At 40.4% G+C, this 27,878-nt stretch overlaps 1 protein-coding gene across 3 annotated transcripts in view; it reads left to right on the forward strand.

The window, feature by feature from the left end:
* RSU1 (Ras suppressor protein 1) overlaps positions 1-27,878 on the forward strand; it is a 225,802-nt gene that overhangs the window by 54,247 nt on the left and 143,677 nt on the right. For all 3 annotated transcript variants that reach the window (XM_032244142.1, XM_032244144.1, XM_032244143.1), the window contains 3 exons: positions 6,500-6,618; positions 8,742-8,824; positions 9,095-9,209. In XM_032244142.1, the coding sequence (XP_032100033.1) occupies positions 6,500-6,618; positions 8,742-8,824; positions 9,095-9,209 (317 nt within the window). The remainder of the gene's footprint in view (positions 1-6,499; positions 6,619-8,741; positions 8,825-9,094; positions 9,210-27,878) is intronic.

Consider the following 27,878-nt stretch of genomic DNA (forward strand, 5'->3'; position numbering starts at 1 on the left):
GAGTGTGGAAAAGAAAGTGGAGAGAGGTAAGCTAGAGGTTAGGAGACCAGTAAGAACACAAGCTTCATGTCCCATGTGAACTAGGACAGTGACATTGGAGGCAGGGAGGGATTTTATATGAAGAATATTCAGGTGGTAACTGACAGACAGTAACTGATCTGATGGAATGATGCCTACATTTCTGTATTGGGCAGCTGAAAAATATAACAGATGGAGACAGGTTTGGGAAGAACATAATAAGCTTAGATTTTGTTCTGTTTGGTTTGAGGCACCATAGAACAGTCATAAACTTCCTTTTCATTGAGTGCCTTCTTGTTCTCTTTGGAGTTGTTTGCATTTATCCTGTCAGTGCTTTATTAATTGTGTAAAGCCTTTTGTATTCAATTACATAGCCACATAGATGGAGTTGTCAAAGTTTGAACAAAACTCCCAGTTCTTTGGGAAAGGAGCTAAGTTGGGTTTCAATAAAGGATACCTGTGTCCTCAAACGGCATAAAGAATTATACTTACACAGTAAGGCCAGTCATGGGAAGGACTCCTTATTCCAAGGAGCCAGGGTGAAAGCATACTCTCAGGAGACCACAAAGCAGAGCTGGGAAGCCAGTTGTGTGCATGATCCAAAAGACACCGTCAATCCAAATTTGCTTTCAAAGTTTTGTATAGTAGTTGCAATTTATTCTGATGATTGTAAGACATGAGCGAAGTTTAGGCCACCTGAATAAATAAAAGAAAGTTTACTTCTGTTTTTAATTCCTAAATGTGGATTATTTCATAGAGTAGTTTTCCAAAAAATGTGAAGCCACATAGGTTCCCATGTTGATAATTATTTCTAGGATCACTTCACTGCAGGACCACCATGCCCAACTATTCGGGAATAACATTTGACCTCGTTTGTTTCTAGAGCTTGTCTCATGAACACACAGAAGTTTTCCTTAAGTATTTATGGATTTGGATTATTTATTTATTTGTTGAGATAGGGTCTCACTCTGTCACCCAGGCTGGAGTGCAGTGATGTGATCTCCACTCACTGCATCCTATGCCTTCTGGGCTCAAGTGATCCTCCCACCTCAGCCTCCTGAGTAGCTGGGACCACAGGTACACACCACCATGCCTGGCTAACTTTTGTTTTTTTTTTTTTGTTTTTTGTAGAGATGGGATTTTGCCATGTTAACCAGGCTAGTGTCGAGCTCCTGAGCTCAAACAATCTGCCTGTGTTGGCCTCCCAAAGTGCTAGGATTACAGACATGAGCCATTGGGCTTGGCTTGGATTTTTTTTAATTTTTAATTTTGGTAAGTGTGTGAATAGGTCATTGTGGAGGTGAGAAAAATTTCCATGAGGGGCTTTAACTCTCATGGAAACCTTGATTGCTAGCAGTGTCTGAGCAGGGCCCTGAGCACGGAATTCTGACATGGGGAAATGTGGATGGATGGAGATGGATGTTAGCACCTGCTAGGGGGAGGTGGGAACAGCCAGCTTGTTCCATTCTTCATTCTGCAGAGAGAGATGCCACCAGGTCACTTGCCTTTAGCCAAGAAGGTTTCATTGAAGCTGGAGGTGCTCAGAACAACCTACAGAGAAGAAACTGCTCTGAAAAGGAGGCATTAGTACAGATCTTTCTGAGGCTTTAGAGGAAGAGGAAAAAGGATGCTAAATAGCCTTAGACCCACTGGTTTTATAAATTTCTCCATCATATGCAGGCATTTGCCCACTCCCAACATACATTTGAAAATTATTCCCATGCAAACAATTGATACCGCTTGGCATAGTTGAGCCCTGTGAAGCTTTATATTTAAACACCTGAAGTCACCTGACATAAGTGTGGCACAAATACAAAAACTACACTTGATAGTTTGGACCGTCCAAAGTGGCTTGTCATGAGGTGAGCTTGCTCGCTTAGGGCTGATTGAAAATTTTCTCTCAAACATTTTCAAAAATGATCCTAGCAACAGCTCTCATTTCCTGAGAGGCCACGTGTAATTGGGTGCTGGGTGCTTCACATATTTTCTCTCTCATCCTCCCAATGATCCTACCCTGAAGGTATTGTCAGCCTCATTTTATAGTTAATGTGGGAGTTCAGTCAGGGTGGTGGCAAAAAATATTAAGGGAAAAATATTAGAGAAAGTCATAGAAAAAAGTCAAAAACCTTCTTGGAAGGTCAAGAAGTTTCCATAGAAATTTCAGCTGAAGGCAGCTTTATTCCCTTTACCTTTAGTTGATAAGAAAAGCAAATATCTAGGAAATGTGGGGAAGTTTATCTGAATAACTTGTTTACTCATGTGATCCTACAAATGAACCTTTGATCATTCCAGATAGCTCTCTTCAGGGGGAGGTCAACCAGGAATATTATCCACTAATGGTGTTTGGTTTAGACCTCGGAACCTGTCCTTTAATCTCTACACTCTAGTGGTATTGACTCAAAGCTTCTGTCATTTAATATGTGCTGAATAAAGGCTGGAGAGGCCAGTGTGTTGGGGCCAGCGGTTGCTATCTCTTTACAGCACTCTCCTCGAGTACCTGTGAGTGGCTGAGACACCCCAGGCCCCTCATTCACTATATTCTGTGTGTGAGTGAATTTATTCGTTATTGAGTCAGGGTCTGCAGGACATACCCCTGCAGGTGGTGACCCCAACAGTTGAGGAAACTGGGTTTTAGAGAAGCTTGGGTCTCAGAGTAACTTGGTCAAGGTCACGCAGCTAGCAAGTGCTAGAGCTGGACTCCTCCCCTAGTGGTCTCTACCTTTTAAAGCTCTATTCTTTTCCTACCCCCGCTGTAACTCTCATGGAAACCTTGATTGCTAGCAGTGTCTGAGCGGGGCCCTGAGCACGGAATTCTGACACGGGGAAATGTGGATGGATGGAGATGGATGTTAGCACCTGCTAGGGGGAGGTGGGAACAGCCAGCTTGTTCCATTCTTCATTCTGCAGAGAGAGATGCCACCAGGTCACCATGTACATGGACTGGTGTCCAGAGCGGTGGCCAGAAGTCTCTGCAGTTTCTTGTCCCCTTTGTAGCTGGGGCTGTTGCTAGCGGTTCTTCTGAAGTTTCAGCATTTGTTTAAGTAAGGGCTTCCTTTCTGCCCACCAGGGTGGTGTGCCTACTACTGTTACTGCTGTCAGCTGCACATGGGACTCTGCTGTGTTTCTTACATGTTGTAGATAGTGGTTTGTCACTCAAAGGAAGAAGGAACCTGTAATTAAGTAGATTCTTGCCACCAGGATGTGGAGGGGCTCCAGGCTTGCTCTGGGCTGGAGATTGAATGGAAGCTCTCTCTCAGGTGAGATGCCTCTTTCCTCTAAGCCTGTCTAACCATGGATTTCCTGTACCTAATATTATAAAAGTGTGTTTCTTTATTGGCAGAGAAAAATGTTAAGGAATCAGCAGTTTTCAAAAACGGGTAACCTAAAGCAGTGTTTGCAGACAGAAGCACCTACTGTGTGCTTCTCTGCCTTCCTCTCTTTCTCTGACTTGCAATTCTTTTCGGAATCCTTGCATCAGAACCCAAGGGTCTGGAATGGCTTTGGCCTCCATGAGGTACTGGGTACTCCCAGACACCTGTCACCTTCCTCAGTCACTTCTGAAGTCTTTACTCCTTACCCTCTCTCCTAGGCTGTTTTTTCATCTCAACATAACATTAATTACAAGCTCCATCTTATCTTTATTACAAGGTAGTTTGAGTGAACAAGCAAAGTGCTTCATAAATGTGTTTCCCAAATTGTGACTTCATGGAGAACGTTGGTTGTTGCTGTCATGGCATTAGAGAGTCGTGGAGGTAGTTTTGCTGGATGTGGCCTGTCTGGGATATTTTCTCCCGAGAGGGGAACCGACGTTTCCCTTTTGGTTTTGCCCTGTGCCTGCAGCTACTTCTGGTGAGGCCCCCCTGGTAGGGCTGGACCGGGCTGGATCTGTTATGAGAAGGATCGATGGCTAGAGTGATTTTTATTGTCACAGTCCCTTTCACCTTTCAATATCTGTCCACTTTCATTAAAGTTTTCTTAAAAATTGGCTTTTAAGTATGCTCAAAGGGCACTGCATTAAGAAAAATAAGGGGCTTAAAGAAAAGTATAAAAGATAGTATAGAAAAACATTCCCTTAGACTTCTTTGGAGACATGCGCGCACACACACACCCCACACTCCACACTCCACACACACATACCTTGTACACACACCGACCCACCACAGCCCCCACCTTATACACACATCATACCATACCATAGCACACCCGTACCCCCGATACACACCGCACACATACCACCACACCCCCCAAACCACACCACACTGCACACACCCCCACACCCCCCACACACACCACACTACACACACCACACCTCCTACACACCACATGACACTCCCATAGACACACAACACCACAGATAATACCATATACACACACTGTGTACACACACACACACACACACACCCCACCATACCTCATATGCACACCACACAATACGACATCCATACCCCCAACACTCCACACACATACCATATACCACCACACCCCCCACACACATCACACTCCAAAAGCAACCCCCACACACACCATACCCCCCTCACACACTGCACACACCACAGCCCCCCACACCAGCACACTATACCACACATGCACCACACTCTCCACATACCACACAGAACACCCGCATGCACACACGCATAGCACCACACACACACACCCCACACACAGTTGACCGTTGAGCAACTCGTGGGTTAAGGAGCCACACACTGACCACCCCCCCTGCAGTTGAAAATCCACACATAACTGTTGACTCTGAAAAAACTTAATTACTAATAGCTTACAGTTGACCAGAAGCCTTACCCAAAACATGTATAGTTGATTGACACATATTTTGTGTGTTACATATGTTCCATACTGCACTCTTACAATAAAGTAAGCTAGAGAAAAGAAAACGTTATTAAGAAAGTCATAAGGAAAAGAAAGTGCATTTGCTGTTGTTGAAGTGGAATGGGATCATCTTAAAGGTCTTCATCATCTTCATGTTGAGTGGGCTGAGGAGGAAGAGGAGGGTTGCTCTTTGCTGCCTCGGGTGGCACAGGCAGAAGAAAAATATCCACGTGTCATCGGGCCCAGGCAGTTCAAACCCATGATGCTCAAGGGTCAGTTGTATGATTAAAAAAATGTTTCAGTTGTGATAAAAATACACACAAAACGCAAAGTCTTTGTAGTATACAGTTGAGTGGTGTTAAGTGTATTCACATTGTTGTTCAGCCCATCTCCAGAATTTTCTCATCTTGCAAACCTGAACCCGATACCCATTAAACTGTATCTCTGCATTTCCCACTCTCTCCAGCCCCTGGCCATCACCATTCTAATTGAAGACAGTTTTGAATGTTAGCAGTTGTAAAACAAAAAAATAATTTTTCCTCCTAAAAGGAATGAATGAAATAAAGCAAAAATCTGAAAACTACAAAGCTTCATGTATATATTTTGAGATATTATCACTACTTTCATAAGGAAGTTTTTCTTTACAAGAAAACTTGTAACATTTTGATATTTCATGATGGAGTTTTTGTGTAAAACAGTGATTAAATTTCAGCATCGGAGAAAAATGACAAATCAGCAATTTTCAAATGTTTTAAGAACGTATAAGCTCTCTGACTAAAATCATTAGTCTAAATAGGACAAAATTCCCATCCTCTCCTTACATGTGGAATGTAAAAAAGTGAACCTCATGGAAACAGGGAATAAAATGGTCACAGAGGTCGCAGGGAGAGGGGAATTGTGGAGATGTTAGCCAAAGGACTCAAAATTTTAGTTAGGAGAAGTAAGTTCAAGACATGGAATGTACATTGTGGTGACTGCACGTAATAACAATATGTGGTATACTTGAAAATTGCTAAGAAAGTGAATTTTAAGCCTTCTCACCACAAAAGACAAAAAAAATGGCAAGCCTGTGAGGCAATGCATATGTTAAATAGGGGTGATTTAAGCCATTCCACAATGGCTTATACATGTCAGAAGTATCATGTTGTACACCATAAATATGTACAATCTTTATTTGTCAATGTAAGTATTAAATAAATGCTTTTTTTAATTTAAAAAAAAAAGGATGAGCATGGTAGCTCACGTCTATAATCCCAGCATTCTGGGAGGCCAAGGTGGGAGGATCGTTCGAGCTCTGGAGTTTGAGTCCAGCCTGGGCAACATGGCAAAACCCCATCTCTGCAAAAAAAAAAAAAATACAAATATTAGTGGGGCATGATGGTGTGCGCCTGTGGTCCCAGCTACTTGGGAGGCTGAAGTGGAAGCATCGCTTGAGCCCAGGGAGGTTGAGGCTGCAGTGAGCTGAGATGGTGTCACTGCCCTCCAGCCTGGGCAACAGAGCAAGACCATGTCTCAGAAAAATAAAAAATAAAGTATAAAGTGACTCGAGGATCATGGCACTCTCTTACGCTTCCAGCCTGTGAAACTGAGGTGTTCTTGATAGCCTGTATAAACGTGTCTTTGGTGTTGCAATGTGGATTTTTGTCTCTTTCAACAGCATGAACAGGCTGAACACGTTGCCACGAGGCTTCGGCTCCCTGCCAGCTCTCGAGGTTCTGGACTTGACTTACAACAACTTGAACGAAAATTCTCTTCCGGGAAACTTCTTCTACCTGAGTAAGAAACTTTCAATTCTATAAATCTCCTCAACACCGTACTTTGCGTTCTAAGAGCAAAATTTATTTGCCAGGACCCAAACTCCAAGAGAAATTATTGGACAGAGATAATTTGTTCTTTAGGGACTCCTTTTGAATATTCCTTCATAGCTGAGCAGTATGTGCATGTGATATATTGTTGTGTGACACCATTGGGCTGAAGTGGACTCAGTAATGTCATATTAACATTCTGAGAGAGATCATATACCTAAATGAGATGAAGCCTCACATTTAGCTAAGAGACAACTTTCTTTTTAAATAGCATGCCAAAAAAAAAAGTATCCTCCCATGTTGCTATTAATTCTTGGTAGGATATTTATCCAGAATATTCCAATTATTTATAAAATATTTATTAATAAACCACAAACAGAATTTAAAAATTTCAGCCTTTTAAAAAGTACTCTTATCGGCCGAGCGCGGTGGCTCACACCTGTAATCCCAGCACTTTGGGAGGCCGAGGCGGGTGGATCACGAGGTCAAGAGATAGAGACCATCCTGGTCAACATGGTGAAACCCCGTCTCTACTAAAAATACAAAAAAAATCAGCTGGGCATGGTGGCGCGTGCCTGTAACCCCAGCTGCTCAGGAGGCTGAGGCAGGAGAATTGCCTGAACCCAGGAGGCAGAGGTTGCGGTGAGCCGAGATTGCGCCATTGCACTCCAGCCTGGGTAACAAGAGCAAAAACTCCGTCTAAAAAAAAAAAAAAAAAGTACTCTTATTGACCTATTTATCCAGCACACAGGCACTAAGAAATTATTGGCCACAGGTGAACACATTTTATTGTTTTATATGCAAACAAATTTCTCGCTGAAGATGTTTTTGAAAATTAAAAAACAAAGATTTCTTCTGGGACCACATGTAATATTTCAGGAAAGGTTTGCTTCGCTTAAATGAGTGTTCTGTTTCTTCTAATAGTAACTTATATGGCATTCAAAAAATCTGAGTTTTCTGAGCTGGTCTCTAAAATTTACTTTTTACCTTATGTACATTACCTATGACTTTCTCAAGTGCGTGAAACCAACTATAAAATATTTTCTTGGGCGGTGGATCAACTGTTTTTATTATGTTATATTAACATCCAGTTCTTGGGAGTCTGACCTACAAAGATCACTTGAGGTTAGGAGCTTAAGACCAGCCTGGGCAACATAGACCCTGTCTCTAGAAATAAAACTTAAACAATTAGCCAGGCATAGTAGCTTCTGCCTGTAATCTTAGCTGCTTGGGAGGCTGAGGTAGGAAGATTGCCTGAGGCCAGACGTTCAAAGCTGCAGTGACCCACTGCACTCCAGCCTAGGTGACAGAGTGAGACTCTGTCTCTAAAAAATAAATAAATACAGGTAAACAAAACATACTCAGCTTTCTTGGTTGAGATGCTTTAGAATTTTAGCCTTCCGTAGTTTGGAATCAATATCATTGTGTAATAATTGTGAACAAATTTCTGACTGCTGCTCTTCTGTTTAAGTTAGGATTTACTCTGTTAACTTCATGTCATCATTTTAGCCCCTTTGTCTTCATTTATTTTTGTCCTTAAGGCTGTAAAAACAAGTAGTAATAATTAGTCAGATTATGGAATTGATGAGCTGCAGTGATAGCCTCCATCACCAGAAAGCCTTTCATTAATTTTTAACACAGTGCTGGTTACGTAGGAAAAGGTCTATTTTAACATAGTTGTATTCACTTGAAAGAACCTTCTTGCCATAGGGATCCGTAAAAGTGGTACAGTAGTTGCCTTTGTTTTACTTGGGCTGCACAGGGAGAAATAAATGGGAATCAAAAGTAATCTATGAGAAAAAATAGCAGTCTTCTCTGAAAATGCGGTGAAACTCTTTGCCCCAAAATGCGAGTGCCCACAGTTGTTAATTGCATCAGTCCTCTTGGATATAGATGTTTTCCTGGACACACCGGCTACACAATAAGCCAGTAAATCTAAGTGTGACCTGCTTGTTATTATTGGGAGCCCTAGGTATGTCAAAGGCTTTTCACCAAGCCAGGGTTATTAATCAAAGCTGACTCCCTCTTATTGATCAGACCTCAAATGGTTGGGTTCCATGCCACCCTGTTTATATATTGCTGTTTAATTTGCAGCCACCCTGCGTGCACTCTATCTAAGTGACAACGATTTTGAAATCCTGCCGCCAGACATCGGGAAGCTCACAAAGTTGCAGATAGTAAGTAATTTATCTAAATTCTTAGAAAATCAATTCACTGCTGCAGCCTTGTAGGGGTAGAATCAAGTCAATTTGAGCCAGAGTAAGGTTTGTTTTGCGGGAATAAACCACTACCCCTGATAGTGTTTCTTGTTTCTCCACCGACACTTGTAAATAGATGGAAAGGATTGCGCTTTCATGAAAGAGAGGACATGGAAGAGGATGTGAGTTTCTGTGGAGCACCTTTTAATGTGAAAATGTGTTGACCACTCCTTGTTTTCTTCTGTTTAGCTCAGCCTTAGGGATAACGACCTGATCTCGCTGCCTAAGGAAATCGGGGAGCTTACCCAGCTTAAAGAGCTCCACATTCAGGGGAACCGCCTCACCGTTCTGCCCCCAGAACTAGGTAAGGTTGCTGATGAATGAACTTAGTTCTGGGTTTCATGAATAACAGTTATCCTAATGTAGCAGTTCTGAACAGCCTCTCTCCTCTTCTTGGCAACTACTGTCCACCTAGGCACCCAGTTCTGATCGTTTGAGAACCATTTGTCATTGACCAGAGTGCAGCGGTTATAGGTTTGACCTTCCCCGATGCTGTGTTCTGCAGCTGTAGTGTCCCGTGTCTTAGAAACTGCTGATGAAAGATGACCCCGCTCAGCTCCCTGCGTGAGGTAGTGGAAAAAGCATGGGATTAGTAGTAAGAGTCTTATCTGTGCATAGCTCCTCATTGACTAACTGGGTAAGCTTTCCGGGTCTTGGTTGGTTATTAATAACTTTATCTAAGCATCACTTTTACTTTTTAACCCCTTAATTTTTTACTGACCTAGAAAACTTTTACCAAATAGTTAAAGTAGTTGTTACGGCTACTTGAAGGTGTTAATATCTCTGCCATTTGTAAATTTGCCTCTCTCCTGATCCCATCTGTAGTAGCAGTTGTTAAATATGTTCTTGCTGGGAGTTCCTTGGTCCTACTCCTGGCTGCTGAATCCTAATCCTCTGCCAGGTCATTCCTGTTTCCAGAGTGGGTTATACTCTGGAGGTTATTTCCTCACCAGAAATAACCTCCAAGCCAGTGATTCTGCTGCTGCTGCTTCATTTCACTGCAAAAGGTTCAGAAGTTCCCTTTTCTCGTGCAGACCCTCTAAAGCCTCTAATTTCTTCAATCCTTTGAATCACATTGTTTTCTCAAACTGGTGATTTGCTTTTCTGCTCCAAAGTACCATCATTTTTAAGAAACACATTGAGGAAGCAGTTCTTCATTTTTTTTTTTTTTTTTGAGATGGAATTTTGCTTTTGTTGCCCAGGCGGGAGTGCAGTGGTGCCATCTCAGCCCAGGACAATGTCCACCTCCTGGGTTCAAGCGGCTGTCTGCCTCAGCCTTCTGAGTAGCCGGGATTACAGGCATTCACCACCAGGCCTGGCTAATTTTGTATTTTTAGTAGAGACGGGGTTTCTCATGTTGGTCAGGCTGGTCTCAAACTCATGACCTCAGGTGATGCGCCTGCCTAGGCCTCTGAAAGTGCTGGGATTACAGGCTTGAGCCACCGCACCCAGCCAGGAAGCAGTTCTTTAAACAAGTCTGGCAGTTGGAAGAGGCCATTTGTTAGGAATTAGAATGCAAGCACCAGAAGGGCAGGGGCGTCTTTGCCTTTGTTCCCTAGAGTGCATTAGGTGCTCAGAAAACATTGACTGAATGAATGAATGAAGCAAGGACCTTAGATGGCAGGATGTTAGGAAAGTTACCAGCCGACTGATGTGGCTAATGGTTACGCATAGGAAGACAGAGATACAGAACACGCCCATCAGCACTGAGGATTCTGCAGCCATATTAGTCTAAAGGGAAGGCAGTCACGTGATTTCATGGAACAAATGGAAAGCCCCACCCCCTCTTATCCCATTTCCCTTAGCTCTCTTGTTAGCATTAAAAGACCAGAGGATATTTAATGATTTTTTTAAGGGCTGAGGAGCAACTCAACATTTCTCTTTATTGAGTTGCAAGTTAGTCAAGCATTGCTCTGGGAGCAGAATGACAGATTCAAGAAACGCTTTTTGCAAACATTTTCAAGGCAAAAACTTGTTGTCAAAGGAGAGATCTTGCTCTGGGCGCGGTGGCTCACACTTGTCATCCCAGCACCTTGGGAGCCCAAAGTGGGTGAATCACTTGAGCCCAGGAGTTTGAGCCCAGCCTGGTCAACGTGGTGAAACCCCATCTGTACAAAAAGTACAAAAACTGAGCTGGGCATGGTGGTGCATTCCTGTTCCCAGCTACTCAGGAGGTTGAGATGGGAGGATCACCTGAGCCTGGGAGGTCAAAGCTGCAGTGAGCCGTGATCGTGCCGCTGTACTCCAGCCTGGGGGACAGAACAAGACGTTATCAAAAAGGAAAAAGAAAAAAAGATCTCATACAGTGGTTAAAAACCACAGATGTCAGCATTAGTAATAGTTGGGGAGCTTCTGCAGGAGTCAAATAGCCTCCTCCCCAACCCACTAAATCAGGATCTCTGTGTGTGAGGTGAATTCTTGTGTAACTTGGTGTAAAACTCAGTGCCTCTGACATGTGTCCTTGATTAGCATGGTTAGTAGAAACAGAAAAATAAATGTGTGTTTTGATGTCATTTGATCTTGTTTCATTTTTCAAGCGGTGAGGCAACGTAGGATATTAGATTAAACAATTATTTTATCAGATGGTAATTTGCCACAAAAATGCCGAGTTGAACCTACACATGCCTGTGTATATATTTTAAAATCTTACTCATTTTGCTTATCTTACTTAAATACTACATGAGGGCATATTTGTTCAGCATTTCTGTTAAGCTTTTCATTAACAAATCATGTATATTTTTATTCAGGTATAGAATTGAGGGGGAAGGCTTTAAATGACTTTATTTTTGCCAGCCATATGTAGAAAATCTTACTCTTAACATTTTTCTGGTAGCAGTTTTTCCTGATTATAGACAAGCGCTTAGTTGTAAGTAAATGATAAACCTATAGAAGTCACTGTCACAAGCTAAACTCAAGATTAAAACAAATGTACTATTTATTTTTGAATGATGACTTTTTTTAAGTTAATATTATTCTAGTAACAGCTATTATAATAATAGGCAGTATGTAATAAGGCCTTGAATGGCATGGCACTGTGATAAGTGTGTTTGCTGCAATATCGCCTATAATTATCATAAGAATTAAAAGCGGACTTTATAGGGGTGAGGAAAGGACATTGAGGGGTAGAGAGGGTTGGTTGGTGACATGTCTGTGGGGACACAGTGAGTGAGTCACAGAGGTGAGGTTTGAATCTGGTGGTCCCTCCTCTGAGGGATCCCTGGCTTCCTGATCACAGCGAGGTCCTCTTTCCCACCCATACACTGGTAAGATGATTCCTAGAAATGCAGTTTTCAAGTTTGAACAAAACACAACCCTGGCACACCCTCTGGAAATGGCAGGCGGAGGGATGTTGCGGAATGGTGAGTTTGAGTGGGCTTTGCCGGTGTGTGAGCAAGGCTTGCGTAACGCTTTCTGAAATGCAGCTGAGGTGGCCTCTGTAAGACAAATTGCTGTCCCATTCCAAGCCAGTTGCATTTTCCCCGTGTCTCTGCCCTCAGTAAATGTGCCCCATGATGGGAACGTCTTTTGTTTCTTTGTGTCCCCAACACCTGAGGTGACCATCTGGATACTGCTCGGGCTGGCTGTTGGGCGGTGCTGGGTGTTGACGATGCACTCGAAACTTATGCTGCAGGTTTGCTTCTGGAGGCGTTTAAAAATGCGGATGAGGATCCCTCCCTGTATGTTAATTTCTTACGTATCTGAATACACAAATGCTTTAGATACTTCTGTGAAATTTCCTCTCATAATAAATCCAGAGTTTATTAACTTGTAACCTTGTTTGTACTGGTATTTCAGCCAAGCAGGAGAATCCAGATGAGTTCCAATTTGTCAGGTCTGAGAACATGCAGGGACATAGCAAAATAAAGTCAGGGGCTTGGCTGGAGTTTTAATATGTGATTGTTTACTTTTCCTTTGTTGTGTGGCCTTGAATAAGCTACTTAAACTGCTGTGTCAGGTTCCTAAGTAGTAAAGCACTTACTTTCATATTCGTCTATATACCTATAAAAAAGGAGATGGAAGTTGAGTCTCTCATTCATTCATTTATCATTCAGGTTAAGTTCCTACTTTAGGGCAGATCTTTGAGTCCAAGTAAAGTAAGATTCACTTATTCTGCAACTGTTTGTTGAGCCCCTGGTATTTGCTAGGGATTATGACAAGAACACCTGTTATTGATATTCTAGTGGGAGAAGACAGAAGAGAGAGAGAGAGAGAGAGAGAGAGAGCAAGACTATGAATGACAGAGAAGTGGTATTAGGAGCTCTGGGAAAATATTGAGCATGGAAGGGAGTGCCCAGCTGGGGAAGGGGTAATGTCAGAAACCTTCACTCAAGGGTGGTGCCCTTTATGCAGAGACTTAAAGGAAGAAGGGTGCTCTCCTCATGGAGAGAACAGTAAGTGCTAAGGTCCTGGGTGGGCCCGTGTTGAGGAAGAGCAAGGCCAGTGTAGCTGGATCAGAGTGAGTGAAGGGGAGAGAGTTGTAAGCAATGAGCTTAGGTAGGAAGTGGGAACTAGTAGGACATTGTCAGAACTTGGACTTTTACCCTGTGACATGGGCACCGCCCTAGATGCTCCCATCTTAATCACCAGAATATGAAAACTTGTTACCTTATGTCACGAAAGAGACTTTGCCTGTGGGCTTTGGAATCTTGAAATGGGGAGATTATCCTGGATTGCCCAGGTGAGCCCAGTATAATCCTAGCAGGAAGGAGGGCCAGAGGTAGGAGTAAAAGACGTGGTAACAGGAGCAAGAGGCTGGAGTCACTCGTGGAAGGGGCCACAAGCCGAGAAGTATAGGCAGCCTCCAAAAACCGGAAAGGCGCGTAGCCGGATTCCAACCCCCCAACCCTGAATCCTCCAGAAGGAATGCAGCCCTATTGGCACCTCAGTTGTAGCTCCATAAAATCCTGTTTGTGGACTTGTGCACTCTAGAACAGTGAGAGCGAGATTTCTGTTGTTTTTAGCCACTGCTTCAGCAAAAGGAAACTGCTAGAAATGGGAAGACACTGAAGGATTTTGAGCCAAGGCATAGCATGAACTGACTTTCTTATTCAGACACAGAGTCTCATGTGATCACCCAGGCTGGAGTGCAGTGGTGCAATCATAGCTCACTCAGCTTCCATCTCCCAGGCTTAAGCAATCCTCCTGCCTCCTGAAGCACTGGGATTACAGGCATGAGCCCCTGGTTCTTTGGCTGCTGTGTTGATAAGAGACTGGAGGACAGAGGGCAAAGTGGAAGCGGAGTCCGAGAGAGAGGAGACTATCGTAGTAATTCTGGTGGGAGTAGATTCTGGCTTCATCAAATAGCAATGGTAGCGGTACAAGTAACAGTCTGATACCAGATCTGTTTCAAAGGCCTAACTAACAGGAATTGTGACAGTTTAGATGAGGGTTGAGAGAGTTAAGGTTAACTGTGAGGTTTTGGTCTAAGCAACTGGAAGGCTGGGAAAGATTAAAGCAAGAGTAGGAGAGGGATTGAGGAGAGGAGGTCGTCCTGAGCTGAGTTTCAGAAGTTTGAGGTGCCTTTGGGGTATCTCATTGAAAAGCAATGGGATGTAATAATCCACGGTCCAGAAGAGATATCTAGGTTGCATGTATAATTTGGGACATTATCAGCATACATTTAGTGGTACTAATCGGATGAGATCCCTTGGATATGACTGCAGAGAGTGAAAGATTGAGCCGTGAAGCCCTGTGGTTCCTGAACACTGAAGCCAGAAGGATTGAGGGTGTTTATGGGTTGAGCTGACTCCCAGGCAGACATCTGTGGCCAGTCGGGGACTGAGACACCCTCGGTTGGCACCACAATGGCTCCCCGTTGCTGGAGCTGTGTGGTGCGTTTTTGCTTCATAGGAAAAGGGTTCTCTTATGAGGCAGATGGGGGTTACTCTCTTTTTCCTGACATCTGCAGTTAACTCTGCCAGGGCAGGACAGTGGAATGCGCGTAACTGAAGTGTCCTCCGGAGCTGCCTGAATGCAGAAGCCTCTTTTTGGCCAGAATTTTCAGCCAGCATCCAGTCTCCTGAAAAGCAGCCAGCCATGTGACTAACTGAACTTTCACCCTTTTTTGTTCCTTTATATATTATTTCCTGGAAGAATTAATTGAGGTGATAAAAGACCTGCATTGGCAGTGAAGAAAGGAAATTCAATACATACCTTGACCAGTCCTCAGAATAGCCCAACAGCCCCAGAAAAAAAAAACAGGTGATTTAGGAGCTGGCGGCATCACCTGAGGTTTACCAGCAGTTTCCTTTATTTTCTTTCTTTCTTTTTTTTTAATTGTACTTTAAGTTCTGGGGTACATGTGCATATCATGCAGGTTTGTTACATAGGTATACACGTGCCATGGTGGTTTGCTGCATACATCCCCCGTCATCTACATTAGGTATTTCTTCTAATGCTATCCCTCCACAATCCCCCCACCTGCTGCTATCTCTCCCCTAGTCCTCCACCCCCCGACAGGCCCTGGTGTGTGATGTTCCTCTCCATGTGTCCATGTGTTCTCTTGTTCAACACCCACTTATGAGTAAGAACATGTGGTGTTTGGTTTTCTATTGTGTCAGTTTGTTGAGAATGATGGTGTGCAGCTTCATCCATGTCCCTGCAAAAGACATGAACTCATCCTTTTTTATGGCTGCATAGTATTCCATGGTGTATATGTATTTATATTCCATTTTCTTTATGCAGCCTATGATTGATGGACATTTGGGTTGGTTCCACGTCTTTGGTATTGTGTACAGTGCCACAATAAACATATGTGTGCATGTGCCTTTATAATAGAATGATTTATAATCCTTTGGGTATATACCCAGTAATGGGATTGCTGGGTCAAATGGAATTTCTAGTTCTAGATCCTTGAGGAATCGCCACACTGTCTTCCACAGTGATTGAACCAATCTACACTCCCACCAACAATGCAAAAGCATTCCTGTTTCTCCACATCCTCTCCAGCATCTGTTGTCTCCTGGTTTTTTAATGATTGCCATTCTAACTGACATGAGATGGTATTTCAGTGTGGTTTTGATTTGCATTTCTCTAATGACCAGTGATGATGAGCATTTTTCATATGTTTGTTGGCTGGCATAAATGTCTTCTTTTGAGAAGTGTCTGTTCATATCCTTTCCCCACTTTTTGATGGGGTTGTTTTTTTTCTTGTAAATTTGTTTAAGTTCTTTGTAGATCCTGGGTATCAGCCCTTTGTCAGATGGGTAGGTTGCAAAAATTTTTTCCCATTTTTGGTTGCCGGTTCACTCTAATGATAGTTTGTTTTTGCCAGCAGTTTTCTGTCCCAGTTCTGCATTTTCTCACCCGTCAATGAGACCATTGTCATGTGAGCTGAAGATCTGGATTCTGTGTTTCCTGTAATTCTCTTTCCTAAGCATTCTATGGTTTTAGCAACTTGTTCTGAATTGGAGTCATTTCTGATTTCTTGGCTTCTAGGCAATAATGGGACCTCTTCTTCTGCATTTGTCACTCAAATAAATTTGTTTTTAGAGAAGAGAAGAAAATGAGATTGTGTTTTGTTGCATGCCGAGCATTGTTTTGTTATTGTTTTGATTTGTTAACGAAACGAAGGTTACCAAAATCTTATTTGCACCAATTCAAAGCAGCCTGTGGGATGTGTGTCTGCAATGCTGCACACACCTGGTGCTGGCAAGCCTAGTGCCCCACTATAGGTGCCGATAATTGATAGCACATTTTACTATGGTATCTATGAGAAGCACAGTATTTTCTAGCACGCTTGTGAAGAGTGGAAATGAATATTAATCCCCTTCAGAAAGTAAAGGATGTTATGAATTGAGAATTTCTTCCCAGTTACGTTTTCCAGAATGAACAGAATTAACAATGAGTGCAGTCCAAAATCTCTGTTGTCATATCTCTTAATCCTTTTCCTGTGGACGTTGAGAAGCTAAAGAAAAATAACTTTGTTTACTGAGGCAGGCTTGAAGGAAATCCAGTATTCTTTGTTTGGTCAATTAAGTCCCTGATTATCAGTGCCTCATTTATTTTCTCTTCTATTATTGTCACTCTGTCAACTGGTTCACAGTTATTTTATCCAGAGGGTTAAAACATTTTAAAAATGTAAACAGTAGAGGATTGAGGTTAAGTGCTGGACTCTTCATCACTAGGCTTGGGTTCAAACCTGACTCCCCCATTGCCTTGGTCTGTGACCTTCAGATATTGATATGGTTTGGCCCTATGTCTCCACCCCAATCTCATCTTGTAGCTCCTATAATTCCCTCGTGTTGTGGGAGGGACCTGGTGGGAGATGATTGAATCATGGGGGTGGGTCTTTCCCTCACTGTTCTTGTGATAGTAAATGGGTCCCACGAGATCTGATGGTTTTAAAAATGGCGTCTCCCTGCACAAGCTCTCTCCCTTTGCCTGCTGCCATCCATGTAAGATGTGACTTTGCTCCCCCTTGCCTTCCACCATGATTGTGAGGCCTCCCCAGTCATGTGGAACTGTGAGTCCATTAAACTTCTTTTATAAATTGCCCAGTCTCAGGTATGTCTTTATCAGCAGCATGAAAATGGACTAATACAGATATGTTATTTTACCTTCCTTCTGTGCCTCATGTAAAATTAGGGTAATAACAGCCCTCACCTCATGGTGTCTTTGTGATGATTAACAGGATAATCTGCTTAAAGAATTTAGCCTTGATTCAGGAATGAGTACAGCTCAGTGAATGTTAGGTAGATGAACACACACACACACGCATATATGTGCACAGTGGATTTTTTTGCTATTAAACTTTGACTATTTAGAGACCAGCTTTCTGAAACATGGGCTCTTCTGAAATAGTAGAAGCAGAGAGGTCACCCCAGCCCCATCCTTTTGACAGGGAAGAGGCAGTTAGTTACCGAGTGCCTAGTGAGAAAGAAACAGCAGAGTGGATCCAGAGCCAAAGTCTCACCTCGCACAGTGGGATTGGGCAGTGTATCCTGTGGATAAAAGAAAGGCTTGGAATTATCCTCCTGTGTGAAAATTGAGGCACATACAAAGGGTCAGAAGAGAAAAGCAAGGGAAAAGAAGGGACAAGAGGGAGGAGCTCAGATGAAGGGCTTCTGCATGGCCAGTACTCAGGGTGGACAAAAGACATAGCAAGAAGAGTATGGCTCAGTCCACCCATCCTAATAATGTAATAACAAGTGATTTTCCGAGTCTGTGCCTTTCTTGTGAGTTTTATATTGAGGCCGGGAGCAGCAGTGGTTCTTCTACCTAAAAAGCTCTGTGATTGGCTTTTTGATTGGACCATAGGTGGTTCAATTCACTCATTTGCCCATTAGTTCACTTCTTTCTTTTTGACATCATTTGTGTGATAATTAAGTTGTTCCTAGTAAGAGCTGGATACTTGGCTGGACGTGGTGACTCATGCCTGTAATCCCAGCACTTTGAGAGGCCGAGGTGGGTGATTCACAAGGTCACGAGTTTGAGCCCAGCCTGGCCAACATAGTGAAACCCCGACTCTACTAAAAATACAAAAATAGCTGGGTGTGGTGGCACATGCCTATAGTCCCACTGAGGCAGGAGAATTGCTTGAACGTGGGAGGCAGAGGTTGCAGTGAGCCAAGGCCATGCCATTGCACTCCAGCCTAGGGGACAAAGTGAGGCTCTGTCTCAAAAAAAAAAAAAAAAAAAAAAAAAAGAAAAAGAGTTGGATACTTTATTTATAGCAGTTGGACTGATTGGACTCGCTTCTTTATCCATGTTAAGATCTTAAACTACCGCTCTGCAAGTGACATTATTTTCTAATTGTTTAATTTCTCACTGTCTTAATTTACCTTTAGGGACAGTGCTTATTTCATTGGGGATTTTTTTTCTTCTCCCAGAATTCATAACAACCACTGTTCTGAACCAATGGCTTCATTTTTTAACATCAGTTGTGTGCCTACACTATAATGCTTTTGTCACTTGTCTACATATTAGTAATTTATTTCATGTTTAAAATACACTATGTAAATCTATCTTTCTAAATCTTTATTATTATAAATTAAAAGCATTATAGAAAAGGAAGTCTCTTCTGGAGTTGGGCAAAGTAGTTTAGTTATCATTTGAAATCTCTTTTTTTTTTTTTTGGGGGGGGAGACGGAGTCTTGCTCTGTGCCACCCAGACTGGCATGTAGTGGCATGATCGTGGCTCACTAGAGCCTTGACCTTCTCTGCCCAAGCGATCCTTGCACCTCAGCCTTGCAATTAGCTGGGACCACAGGCATGCATCACCATGCCTGGCTAATTTTTTAGTTTTTTGTAGAGATGGAGTCTCTTTATGTTGCCCAGGCTGGTCTTGAACCCCTAAGCTCAGGCAGTCCTTCCACCTTGGCCTCCCAAAATGTTGGGATTACAGGAATGAACCACCCACCTGGCTAAATCTTTTAACTCGTTCCTTGAAAAAAGCTGTAATGTCGTTATTAACTATGTCTAGAATAAGCAGACTCCAAGTACATAATAAGAAAGTTACTTTTTTTTAGACTGGATTTCCAATTTGGGGTAATTACCTGCCCTAACTCAAGGCAGTTTTGTATTGTTATCAGAATTGGTTTTCTCTGCCTAAATCCTGTTATTGTGAAAAGAAGATCTAGCTTAATAGATAGGGCAGTTAAGTGACAAAGACGTTCTTGATGGAATTATAAACTGTACCACTTTATTTATATTTATATATATATATATATATATAGTTTTTTTATATCTATATATATGATTGAATTTGTTAATTGATAACTAACATTTTTTAGATTAGTTTTAAGCTAGATAGAATTACATATCTTAGTTTTTATGCAGAATATCGTAATTTGCAGAATAGTTTAATGCACTTAATCTCAGTTCTATGATGTAGACAAGGAGAGCTCCCTGGCTTCTTTTTGAAGATTATGGAACCAAGGGGGATCGTGACTTGCCTAAGGCCGCATTATTGACAGGGCTTATTATGGACGGAATCCAGTTTTTAGTTCGGGTCTTTCTAATTCAAAAGTAAGCATTCCTCCCAATAGTATACCCGTCAATATGTCAAAACTGAGCCAATAAAAAGGCATAATTTATTATTAGATGACAGATTGCTGTGCTTCCAAATATATGCCTTAATTTTATTTCAAGAATAAAACATTGGGAATAGAATATTTGTACCCAACTTTGAATCTCGACTTGGATTTTATGGCATGCTCTTACATTTTATTTCTGTGTTAATGTTTCTTTTGCCGTACTTCACAAAAAATCGTATCATATCCTTTGATTCCCATGGCCTTAGCCGATAATCAAAAATGACTCCTGTCAATCTCCTACATGATATTTTTTAACAAGTTCCATTTTATATCTTCTATTTCAGTGAAATCTTTAGCCCCAGAAAATGTTTTCAGCATGGATTTTTAAAATGCTAAGTGAATTATATTTCTACCTGGTGAGTTATTGGCTGAAAGGGGGTGGGAAGTTGCAGCACATAAAGCGTTTCCGTTTTGCAGTGTAAATTTCAGGAAGCCCAACGTCAGGTTCAGCGTGATTGAACGTGTGCATCAGTCTGTGTTAGCACCAGCTGGAAAAGCTTGCCACTGTGTGCAGTGAACTCCCTTTGATTTAATAGGATGCTAAATGTATTTTTGCCCTGGGAGAAATGCCAGCAGTGCTAAGGTTCTGAATTTAATTTTTTTTTTTTTTTTTAAATTTCAGAGGCATGTCTGTAAATACAGTTGTTATCACCTGAATACATATATAATATCTTACATTTTTGTAGCCTCTTCCTTTAAGGCAGCTCCTATATATTATAGTATTCCTATGTTGAAAGAAAGGAAAAAAAGGTTATAGTGAGTCAGACCCAAATGGTATTGCATGTGTGGGTGAGTGTGAGAATTTCTTTCAGAGTGCAGTGGGAGTTTGAAAGGAGTGAAGTGGGTGATGGTTGTCCCTCTTGTTGTCGCCACCAGAAATCTAGGCCTTATCATGACATCATGGATCGGTCTTTCTTATTTATGTTTATTTAGACCTTTCCAGAAAAACTGTGTATTAATTCCTTAAGTTAACTACCTTGTTACACAAAAGCATCTAATTGTACCATTTATATACTTCTGTTAAGTTTTAGGTGATAGCGTTCTAATATTAGTAAATAAGCTTATGCTCATTTTTTCACATACGTAGAGTGATTTTAACACGCTCAGTACTCTCTCTATTGCCTTTTATATTTGCTGTTTAAAAATCACAGCTCTTCTCCTTGGACAGCCCCTGTCAAATCCATCTTACAATGTCAGATTCCAACTTCCAGCCCCATATACATTATATTTCTGTAATTGGTTAAGTTTGGAGAGCACTGGTAAATGAAATATATATAATTCTTATATTCATGAAGAAAACCTTTGAAAGAAAGAAGCAGCTAAACAAATAGTTAAAAATTTCAGAATGGCTGCTAGAATGTGAGCTTCCCTAAGACACTGGTTTAAGCCACCATCATCTCTCACCTGGGTTGCCAGAATAACCTCCCAACTGGTTTCCTGCATCCTACCTTCCTTTACAATCCGTTCTTCATCCCATAGTCAAGGTGATCTTACAAAATTACCAAGTGGATTGTATGCCCTTGTCAATTAAAATTTTTTAGTGTTCCCTAGGAATATTTAAGGCCCATCTGGCACCCATGTTTTCCATGCTACTTACCCCCTCAGCACCTCATGAGCTGCCATCAATAGCCACCTCTCACTTCTTCATGACCTTTGCTTTGTCCTGGGAATTTTCACCTGAATAGTTTTGGAGCTCACACCATACAATTCACACATTCTAAGTGTACAATTCCGTGCTTTTTAGTATGTTCAGAATTGTGAAACCACCGCCACAACCTCAGAATGTTGTTCATTACCTCAAAATGAAACACCATATCCTTTTCTCTCTCCAGTTCCTCCATCTCTCCTAGCCCTGAGAGTTTTATAGTTTGACTCTCAGATTTATATCTTTGATTCATTTTGAGTTAATTTTTCTCTGTGATGTGAGATAAGGATTTAGTTTTATTCTTTTGCATGTGGCTGTTCTATGGTTCCAGCACCATGTGTAGAAAAGACTGTTCTCTTTTTATCAAATGATCTTGTCATTCTTGTCAACAACCAATTGACAGCAGATAGTTTTATTTTTGTACTCTCAATGGTATTTCATTTATTTATATGTCTATCCTTATGCCAGTACCACACTGTCTTTAGTACTGTTGCTTTGTAGTAAGTTTTTAAATTGGGGCAGGTTATTTTCAACTTTGTTACTCTTTTTCAAGATGGTTTTAACTATTTTGAGGCCTGTAAATTTCATATTTCCATATGACTTTTAGAATCAGTTTGTTAATTTATACAAAGAAACCAACTTGTATTTTGGTAGAGATTGTAGTGAAATTTTGGATTATTTCAGGGATTATAGTAATCTCAACACTATTAACTCTTCAGATCCATGAACATGAGATGTTTATGCATTTATTTAGATCTTCAATTTCTTTCAACAGTGTTTTATAGATTTCAGAGTTTTTTACTTCAGAGTTTTATACTTTTGCTAAATTTCTTCCTAAACATTTTATTATTTTTGATGCTATTGTAAGTGAAATTATTTTCTTAATTTTACTTTTGGGTTGTTTGTTGCTAGTTTGTAGGAATACAGTGGATATTTGTATTGATTTTGTATTTTGCAACCTTATGATTTCAGCTATTAGTTCTAATTGTTTCTTAGTGGATTCCTTAGAATTTTCTCTTTATTAGAGCTATTTTATCTCTTCCTTTACAAGCTGGATGCTTTTATTTTATTTTCTTGGCTAAACTTTGGCTACAACCTCTAGTACAATGTGGAATATAGGTGACAAGAGCAGACATCCTTGTCTTATTTTTAATTGTAAGGGGAAAGCATCCAGTCTTTTAGCATAGAATATTGTGTTATTTGCAAGACTTTTTTTCTATAACCATTGTCAGATTTTAGAAATGCCTGTCTATTTTTTTGTATGCAGAGTGATTTATCATGAAATGTTGAATTTTGCCAGTGCCTTTTCTACCTCTATGTGGCTTTTATTTTGTACATCTTCCTTTTTATATATTTCTGGATTTCATTTGCTAGCATTTTACTTGAAATTTTTCCACTTTATTCATCAGGGATATTAATCTGAATTTTTCTTTTTGTCTTGTAGTATCTTTGTATAGTTTTTGTTTCATGAGTAAAATTTTATAATTTTTCTTGTTTGAATGTTTGAAAGAATTCATTATTGATACCATCTTTGTCTTCAGTTTTCTTTGTGGGAAAGTTTTGAATTATGAGTTCAGTTTTTTGATAAAAGGCTCTTCAGATTTTCTATTTCCTCTAGTGTCTTTTGGTAATTTTCATGTCTTAAAAATGGTCAATTCTTGCAGATCAAAACCACAATGAGATACCATCTCACACCAGTTAGAAAAAAAAAAGTTTTTTAGAAAGTGCATTTCTTCTGAGTTAGTCTGTGTTGTCTCCATTTTTATTTGTACTACTGTTAATTTGTGTTTTTCATTTTTCCCCTCTTTGATTATCTGTCCAGAACCAGTTGTAGTTTCATTTAGTTATTTTATTCTTTGTTTGCTATTTCATTGATTTGCTTTTTTAAATTTTCATTCTGAGTGTAATTGGCTCTGAATTTTCTAGCTTGTTTAGGTGAAAGCTTACGTGATTGATTTTCAGTTTTTCTTCCTTTTTAATATAAGCATTTCAAGTTATAAATTTTTCTCTATTGTTTTAGCAACATCTTGCGTGTTCTGTAATTTCATTATCATTCAGTTTAAAATACTTTCTTTTATAAGACCTTTGGCTTATTATTTAGAAATTGAGAATATGTTTTCAAGTATTTGGAGATGTCTGAAACATTTTGTTGCTGATTACTAATTTAAATTATGCCCTGATCAAAATTCATAATTTATATAATTCTAATCCTTTACAGTTCGTTGACTTGTTTTATGGCCCTGTGTATTCTCTATTTGGTGAATTTTATATGCGGACTTAAAAATTTTATATGCCCCACCAGTGTTCCATAAATGTTAGGTGAAATTGGTTGATATGTTATAACCCCTCATAATAATATTTTTTTTTCTTAAGTTAGTTTTCTTAAATAACTTTAGGGAGGAGAAAAAAAGTCTTTTACGCTGACTGCCACTTCTGTATTTACCATTTCTGACACTCTTCTTTCCTTGATGTGGATAGGTGCTTCAATCTAGTATCATTTACCTTATCCTGAAATATTTTCTTTTATATTTTTTGTAATACAGTTCATTTTGGTCATTAATTAGCTTTTCTTTATCTGAAATATTTTTATTTTGCTTTCAGTTTTTGGAGGAAATTTTTTTCAGGATATGAAATTTTAGGTTGACAGGTTTTTTTTATTTTTTTCCTTCTATCTTGCTTCAAGGGTGTTTTCTCGTCTCTGGTTTGCATTGTTCTGGTGTCATTCTTACATTGTTCTCTGTGTCTCTTTCCTTTGGCCTCTTAAAATTTTCTCTTTATCATTGGGTTTAACATAACATAAAGAATATGTTACATATGGAACTGCTGTTTTCAGCCATTATTTTTTGATTAATCGGTTGGTAGGTTAGTCATTTTCAGCCATTTTTTTAATTGATTGATTGACTGACTGATTTCCCATCTGTCCCTCCTCTCCTAGAACTCACATTACTCTTACGTTAGATCACTCGATACCTTCCACAGGTCAGTTATGCAGAACTTTTTATCTTGTTTCCCTCCCCGCCTCCTCAGCATCTTCCCCCATTCCGTTTTTGGCTTCAGCTTGGAAAGTTTCTTTGCTCCATCTTTAAGCTTAGTGATTTTTTGTTGTTGTTGTTCTGTAGTGTCTAATCTCCTGATAAGCATATTCAGTGAAATTTATTGTTTCAGATGTTGCATTTTTCACTTTCAAGTGTATCCATATAGATTTTTTGATAACTTCATTTCTCAATTAATAAATACTATTTATTTTCTTATCATGTTCACATATTTCTTCAAATCTTTGCACATATTTTAAATTGCTGTTTTAACATTTTTATCTGTTAATGCAATTTCTGATTCTGTTTAGACTGACTGATTTTTCTGTTTGTAAATCACTTTTTTCCTTTTACTCTGCATGTCCAGTTTTTTGTTTGTTTGTTTTTTGGTTTTTACTGTATCGTAGACATAAAGAAGAGTAAACTTTTGGTTGTATGATTTTTTTTGTCTTTACGATCTGTTGAGTTTCATTCTAGTGCGAGTTAATTTGTGGTTAGCTTGATTCTGTCAAGGCTTGCTTTTAATGCCTGTCAGAGTTGGTCCATATTAGTCTTTACTCCTAGGCTAGATTAACCCTATTCTTAAGAGTTCTGGGATTACTACCTTATGACCAGAGGGCTCCTTAGTATCTCTGGCTGATCAGAATGTGAGTATTTCTAGTCATGTGCAAACTCCAGTAATTGTTAAGCTTATATCTTCCTTGGTCTTTCCCTGGTAGTTTTTGTTTTTCTTTCCCAGCCTTGGGTAGTCTTGTCCTGAACATGGCGATTATTATTTGGGTAAAGATTCATGGGAACTCCTGTGCAGCTTTCTGGGCCTCTTTTTCTTCATAGCTCCTTCTTTCCTGCTACCTTGCCCCACAAATTCCAGCTCCTTCAATAGCCTCAATCCCTCATTTCTGTCCTTTCAACTCAGTGTCACCACTATATTGTTTGATCCACTCCTGCACAGCTGTCCGGAAATGCTTCTCAGAGAAAACCAGAGTAAATGTGGAGTTTTCTTCACTTACTTCCCTTCCCTCACCCGTCATAGTCCTTTGCTGCTTGTTGCCTGATATGGTTTGGCTGGGTCCCCACCCAGATCTCATCTTGAATTGGAATTCCCATAATCTCCACATGTTGTAGGAAGGACCTAGTGGGAGGACCTTAAATCATGGGACCGTTATCCTATGCTGCCGTTCTTGTGATGGTGAGTTCTCAGAAGCTCTGATGGTTTTAGAAAGGGCTTTCCCCTCTCTTGCTCGGCACTCCTCCTTGCTGCTGTTATGTGAAGAGGGACATGTTTGCATCACCTCTGCCGTGATTGTTGTAAGTTTCCTGAGGCCTCCTCAGTCATGCTGAACTGTGAGTCAATTAAACCTCTTTCCTTTATAAATTACCCAGTGTTGGGTATGTCTTTATTAGCAGCTGAGAATGAACTGTACATTGCCCAATATCTAGAAGCATTTCTAGTACACATCTTGTCCAGTTACTTCAGAATGCCAGAAGCAAATGCCTGGATTAATTTTTGATAACTGCCAGTGTGGACAGGTATAATATAATTATTTCTCTGCCTTTTTCTTACCCATTTATACAACCTCTGAGGTTATTTTTGCTCAGGTCATCCCCTCAACCTTGTATTCAGTGGCTGGATTCCATAGCAGACATAGCAGTAGTAGGATGTATACCATCAGACTTCATGTTATGTACACATGTCCTTTAAGACAATTTTCATTTTTATTCTTGGTATTTTCAAGTTTTTAACCCCTAGAAGAATGTCTTGGTCTTTATTGCTTTTTAACGTATCTGTTAATCCACTGTTATAGCTGAAACCAACTGTATTAGTTTGCTGGGGCTCCCATAACAAAGTGCCACAGACTGGGTGCCTTTAACAACAGAAATCATTTTTTTTTTCATTCGTGGAGATTATAAGTCCAATGTCAAAATAACAGAATTGGTTTCATCTGAGGTTTTAAGGGAAGGATCTTTTCCAGACCTCTCTCCTTGGTTTGTGGGCGGGTGGCTCTTTTCTCCCTGTGTCTTTACCATGTCTTCCCTCAGTACCTCTCTGTGTTCAGATTTGCCCTTCTTATATGGACACCACTCATATTGGATTAGGGTACACTCATATGACCTCATTTTAACTAAATTATCTCTCTAATGTCCCCATTTCCAAATACAGTCACATTCTGAGATATTAAGGGTTAGGATGGAATCGCCCATAGCAGCAACCATTTCTCATGTTTCTTTCTTTTTGCTTCTAAGCCTTGGTATAAAACTTGATATCCCGTGATACTGTTTCATTGTTCACATGCTTATTCATGTCATCATTCTTTTTCATTATTGCAACAATAAGTCAAGTTTCCTTAAGCCATTATTTCTAATCTTTTCAAGAATCTTTGAGAAACCAGTGAAACCTAGGGAGATATTTCCCCAAATATATTTTCACATATGAAATTTTACATATAATTTGGGGAGTTTTTAGGTACCCCCAAATCCACTCACGTGCCGTTTAGTACTGGATTCCCACCCCGAATATTCATCATTGTAATCGTTTATTTTGGGTTCCATCTGCTGACTGATACAGATGTCATTCATGTATATCTACCAGGCTTCCCTCTGAATCACGTGCAAATAAAGAAGAGTGAGCGAGCACAGAATTCATGGATGGGTTGTACAGGAAGTTATAAGTATTAAAAGGGGAAGCAATACATCACTCATTTGATCTGCTCTCTTTTAGCTGTAGTTCATAGGATGTAGTGGTAGATGGTCGCATATTAAACTTTAAAGAGGTGTTAGCTTTTTTTCCCCTTGCATTTAAATGGTTATATGCTGCAATGGGAGAGAAATAAATCATGATTCACTACAACAGTGTTGCAGTCAGTTATATAAATTGCCAATGAAACACTAAATCTTTCACTGTGTGTTCTGACCATTTAGCAATTGGAATCGTGTTGGAAGAGGGCTGACTGGGAACAAAAGAAGCTGATATAGTGGCAGATGCAATTAGCAAGATCAATGGTTAGTGTTAAAGGTTTGTTGTTTGGGCATTTTGGTTGACCAGATTGAAAGCAATTGCTATCTAAAAGACTTTGCCAGCTGTAATTTGCTATGAAAGAATGCGGAAAAGTGAGTTGCCCAACTTCACAACATCTTGCAGACTGTTATTTCTCGACTTGCTGTTTTCCTAGGACAGTGACCAAAAGATCAAGCGTGTTCTTCTCATTCAAGCTTTTATTCTAGAACTTCTCTATGTTCTATATATGTGTGTGTGTGTGTGT

Source organism: Sapajus apella, unplaced genomic scaffold, assembly GCF_009761245.1.
Source record: "Sapajus apella isolate SASKATOON/1434 unplaced genomic scaffold, GSC_monkey_1.0 scaffold53, whole genome shotgun sequence".
NCBI lineage: Eukaryota > Metazoa > Chordata > Mammalia > Primates > Cebidae > Sapajus > Sapajus apella.